Source organism: Pogona vitticeps, chromosome 1 (assembly GCF_051106095.1).
Source record: "Pogona vitticeps strain Pit_001003342236 chromosome 1, PviZW2.1, whole genome shotgun sequence".
Classification (NCBI taxonomy): Eukaryota; Metazoa; Chordata; class Lepidosauria; order Squamata; family Agamidae; genus Pogona; species Pogona vitticeps.
The window spans coordinates 354,125,813-354,130,989 of NC_135783.1; the positions used below are offsets into that span (position 1 = coordinate 354,125,813).

At 55.4% G+C, this 5,177-nt stretch overlaps 1 protein-coding gene across 1 annotated transcript; it reads right to left on the minus strand.

Moving 5' to 3' along the window:
* Positions 1-2,385: 2,385 nt before the first annotated feature.
* Positions 2,386-3,984, minus strand: LOC140703298 (small ribosomal subunit protein uS14). Its single transcript, XM_072986934.2, has 3 exons — positions 3,825-3,984; positions 3,531-3,630; positions 2,386-2,544 (listed from the first exon to the last, which is right to left on the minus strand). The coding sequence occupies exons 1-3, from the start codon at positions 3,884-3,886 to the stop codon at positions 2,536-2,538; spliced, it is 171 nt and encodes a 56-aa protein (XP_072843035.1). The 5' UTR covers positions 3,887-3,984; the 3' UTR covers positions 2,386-2,535.
* Positions 3,985-5,177: the final 1,193 nt, after the last annotated feature.

A 5,177-nucleotide genomic window follows, 5' to 3' on the forward strand; every position in this document is an offset into this window, starting at 1 on the left:
CAAGGGAGGAGAGGAAGACATCGTGGTGGGCACTTCCAACCTAAAACCCAGAATCCACTACAGTGTTTGCATGTGGCTCGTCAAGAAGACACACCTTGGTGGGACAACCAAGACACATCCCAGCACCTTGTTCATCAGCCACAATTCCCCGTGGGAAGTTATAAACGCCGCCTAGAGTGGTCCGTTGATCAGATAGGCGGGATATAAATAAATAAATAAATAAATAAAAACACCGGTAGGATTCTGACCAACATCTTGAGATCTTCCAACAGAGACCAGAAAGTGGACACGGAAGATGGCCCCACACTTCCTGCTACCTGAGGCGAAGACCGAGATGTTGCCTGTGGCAACCCCATCTCACACCCACGCACAGGTGAGGATTAGACATGACAGGGTCACCTTCCATTTTGGGGCACGGAAAGGTGCTCAGCGCCACCCGAGGTTAGCTGGTGCAGGGGGGCAAAGAGCAGGACCCAGCAGGGAACTAGTCCGGGGGCCGAGAAGGGCCAGCCCTTCTTTGAGGTGACCCTGCTCCCTGAGGTGATCCCCTCACCCCACCTTATAGCAGGGGTGGTCCTGTTAAAGAGAATTGCCGTCCACAGGTGATGGACTGATAATCCCGGCTCATCTCCCAGAACCGACGCAGATCCTCCCACCTGCTTCAGGGGAAGGAAAGTCGCTTTCATCCCTTTACTCACAGATTTGGAAAAACGGGGGTTTCCTCTGATCTCAACACCGAGCGCACCTTGTCAGGAGCAGCCCAAACGGTACGCCAAAGAGACGCAAGACCCCGGAGGGTGCATTTCCTGGCTCAGCGTCGGACGGAATGTCGGCAGCCGGAGGTGAAAACCTGGAAGAGCTCCTTGGACACACAACTGCAGAGGGAGAGCGCCTGAGGCACCTGCTCCTCACCCAAGATGTGTAAGGACCTCAGGATTCAACCCTGTCAACCACGCTCATGCCTAGGCACCTGGGAAGCGCTTCAAACCCTGAGCCCCAAACCAGCATGGCTCCCTGCCGCATGGAAGGGGGGCATGCGCAGCACAGACCCCAAAAGGTGACCTGCCTCTGAAAGAGGCCCGTTTGTGTCCCATCTCTTTCTTTGGCAGAGGGGCTGGGACCCGAGAGGCCCTCCTAAAAAGGGGACGGGCCTAAAAAAAGGTGAAGAAGGGCTGCTATAAACACATCCTTTATAAGCAAAATCCACCATAGAACACAATCTAACACACCAGGCACTTAGAGGAGGAAAGAGGCCATCCTCCTCCTTAGGGAAGACCAAGCCATTCCCTCCTTTGCCTGTGAGTCCGCTGTCATGGGTATGTTTGTGTGTGAAGGCATGCCAGCTCTTCACTTTCAGTCAAGCAACACGTGGATAAAAGCACGACAGAAGAAAATGTCTCTCCCCTTTCTACTGTGTCCAAAGGGAAATATCCCTGAAGCCTCTTTGATAGTCAATGTACCTTTAAATAGAAGGCAGCTTCCCAAAGAGCTACTGAAAAAAACAGGGCTTTGTTATGTGCCATGAAGTCACTTCCAACCTAGGCAGGAGAGGTCTCCAAAATGTCCTCAACAGCTCTCCTCAGCAATTGCAGACGAAAAGAATACGTTCATTTAAATTGGGGTGGTTTGGGATATATTTACATATGGAACAAAATAAAAGCCACAGCCTTTACACCGCAACACCTGTTAATGGGAGGGCTTCTTGGAGGTCATTAATTCATAGGGTGATAATTCACCATAAACCAGAAGCAATCAGATGACCAAATGGAACTGAAAATTCAATTTGTGGAATGTAACTGCAGGAAAATGTAATCTCAGATTTCCCACTCCTATGAAACATGATCAGACAGAATCACACACTACTAGCCATATCGTTCTTTCTTACAGAGAAAGGTTGCAGCCCTTTTATCAAGAGCGAGATATGAACTCTGAATAATGCACTGGAGCATTATTCTCATGCATAACTTAAGACATTTAAATAAATGGCCTTAACAGACTAGCCCGTTTTAGCTGGCATCAGTTTTTCAAACACTTGGGTTTTACTGAAAGCTTAAAACAAATAGACCTTCTAATTTAGGGTCCACATTGCTCAACAAACACAACACAGCTACTGTTTGGAAACATGCACTAAACAGAAAGGTGAAGGGACACTAAAAGTAAATCCATATGTCTGCTTTCACAGACAACTACTCAGCCTTAAATCTCATCTGTGAAATTTATCAAAACTATTACAGCACAATCACGTTTATTATTTAGAAACCACAATAAACCATTGCTATCATCACCTCAACTAGAAATATAGCAACACACCAGGACTGTTTGGGTTCGGATGGCAGCCTTATGCCTGACTGAAGAAGTGGCAGGGTAAATGATTAGCGATCAAAGTAGACAAAACCATATCTCATATTTATTTTTATGTATACAACAGCTTGCGCAGCATGAGAACTTCATTTGCCGGCATCTTCCGTTTCGGCCAGCTCCATCGGCCAAGACAGGGGCTTCTGTGGCCCGGGAGGTTTCTGGAGAAACTGGTCTTTAATCCAACTGAAAGACAAGAAAAAGGAATGAATGAGTATAAGCATAATGTACTTTTCTGAAAACCTACATCTTCTGTGGTGGCGTCCCGATTGAATTAAATGAAGGAGTATCACACATCAAGGTTTTCTGAGATTTCTCCTTTCTGGGGGAAGGCAAGAAAAAAAAAAAAAAGAGCAACAGCTCAATCCTCTGATCAGATTCAGAGACCCCGGCTAGCAAATCACAAGGACAGAAGCCTTCCCGCCGGAAGCTTTAACCCAGAGCATCTTTCCTCCGCCACACCTAAGATGTTCTACTTCTTGCGTGGGCGAAGAGGAAAGCAGTTAAGGCAGCAAAGGGCCTGGCCTGCAGGCGGCCACTTCAACGGGGGACGGTTACAGTCTGAGGACATCAGAGCCCCCCCCGACTTTTCCCACCCCAAAAACAGGTGGCAAGATACGGACCCGCCCGGGGTTCAAAACTAAAGGCCCGTCAAGGAGAAGCCTGGGGTTCACCCTCCTGGAGAAGGGAGGCCAAGGCTTCCTCTGAGCCCCGGCAGGCGGGGAAGGAAGGAGGCCAGGCGCTTCTCCTCCTCCTTGGGGGGGGTCTTCTGGCCAAGGGGGCGCCTCCGTCCTGGTGTCCTCCATGGGCATCTCCCAGACCCCCCCCAAAAAAACAAAAAACACAGGAGGGTTTTGTGGGTTTTTTTAAATCCCCCACGTGGTCCCCCTCTCAGCTCCGGGGGGGGGATCCTTAAGCGCTATCCTTGGGCAACCCGGGGTGGGGGGAAGCTGGAAGGGGGGCCATGGAAAAGAGGGGTGTGGGTGTGTCTCCCCTCAGTCCCCCACCGCCTCCTCTTGGGATTGGGGGGGTTGAGGACTTCTCCTCCGGTCCCTGGAACGGAGGGAGGGATGGAGGGGGTCAGGGGTGCGTGTGTGTGTGTGTGTGTGTATGTAGGGGGGGTTTCCTCCTCTCCCTCCATTCCCCCCCCCCCCATCCGAGCACCCACCGACCTTGACGAAGCCGATGTCCTTGGCGTACTGGCGGAAGCACTGGCGGCACATGTTGAGGCCGTACTTGCGGATCAGGCCGTGGCGGTTGGAGCAGACCCGGCTGACGGGGAGAGAGGGAGAGAGAGGAGGGTTAGTCCCAGAAGGGGGGGGGGAACAGGCCAGGCCAAGCCAGGCGGAGGGGGGGCCTTCCCTTCTTCCCTCCCCCCCAGAAGCCCTGAGAGACACCCCCATTCCCCCCCCAAAGGGTCTCCCTCGTCGGGGCAGGAGGAGGAGGCGGGGGGAGGAAAGACCGACCAGGAGCGGGATCCCTGCCCGAACTTCCTCGGGTGGCTCCAGTAGAGCTGCTGGTGGCCCATAATGGCGGGATGGAGGGATGGAGGGAGAGAGAGACCAGCGCGTCTCCGCCTCTGTCGCCGGAAAAGGGGGAAAGGGCCGGCGGGCGCCGCGCAGGCGCAGATGAGGGGGTCCGCGCTCCCGGCAGGCCTTGCGCCCAGGCGTCGCGCGACAGAAGGGAAGAGGGCGGGGAGGGGGCGTGGTCTCCGTTTCCTCCGCCTTGCCTGGGCGGGGCGTGTCTTGAGGGAAGGAGGGGAGCGAGAGGAGGAGGCGTGTCCCTCCCCTCCCCTCCCCCGCCCCTCTCTCGCGCGTGACGTCACGTGCGGGCTCCAGCTCCAAGAGGCTCCCCGGCTGCCTCTCCCTCCAGCCGGGCGCGGTGGCGCGAGCCTGTAATCCAGCTACTCGGGAGGCTGAGGCTGGCGGATCGCTTGAGCTCAGGAGTTCTGGGCGGCAGTGGGCTATGCCGATCGGGTGTCCGCACTAAGTCCGGCATCAATATGGGGGTCCCCGGGGAGCCGGGGGCCGCCAGGTTGTCCTAAGGAGGGGTGAACCGGCCCAGGTCGGAGACGGAGCAGGTCAAAACTCCCGTGCCGATCAGTAGTGGGACCGCGCCTGTGAATAGCCGCTGCCGCGTAGCCTGAGCAAGACAGCGAGACCCAGACTCTCTTTTTATTTTTAAATTTGGGTTTTATTTTTATTTGCCGGGGGGGGGGGGAGGGAGGGAGGGAGCAGGGGGTGCTTGCCTTTTGGGGATTGGGGGGTCCCCCCTCTTGCAAAGGGAGGTCCCCGGGGGTAGGGGTGGGTGGGCGCCCTCTTGCACACGTGGAGGGGGGGGAGAGAGAGATCCGCTTGGAGCCCCTGCCTGCCTTGCAGAAATTGGAGGGGGGGAGAGAAACACAGTGTGTGTATTTTTTGGGGGGGGTTCCTTTCTTGGAAGGGGGGGCTGCCGATCCCTCGCTTGCTCCGGCCAGGCTCGGCAGCGGCTCCTGCCGGCGAGCGGCGGCACTGCCGCCTAGCAGGCCGATTTTTCCCCTCGGCCGCCAGCAGGAGGCGGTGCGGGAGCGAGAGCGGCGGCTCCGGCTGTGGGGGGGAATGCTGCAGCGCCTCCTGCTGGCGAGCGGCGGCAACTGCGGCCTTGCCGGCCAGACTCCTGTAAAATCTTAATTTTCCACAGCAGAAGTGGCATCACACTTGAAAGTGGAGAGTCAGGGCTGAGCCTCATGGAACTCTGGATGTTTTTCCTGGGAGAACCCCACTGAATTCATGGCTTCTGCCAAGGGGGGGGGGCAACAGCTGCAGTTCCTGCTCCTTCAC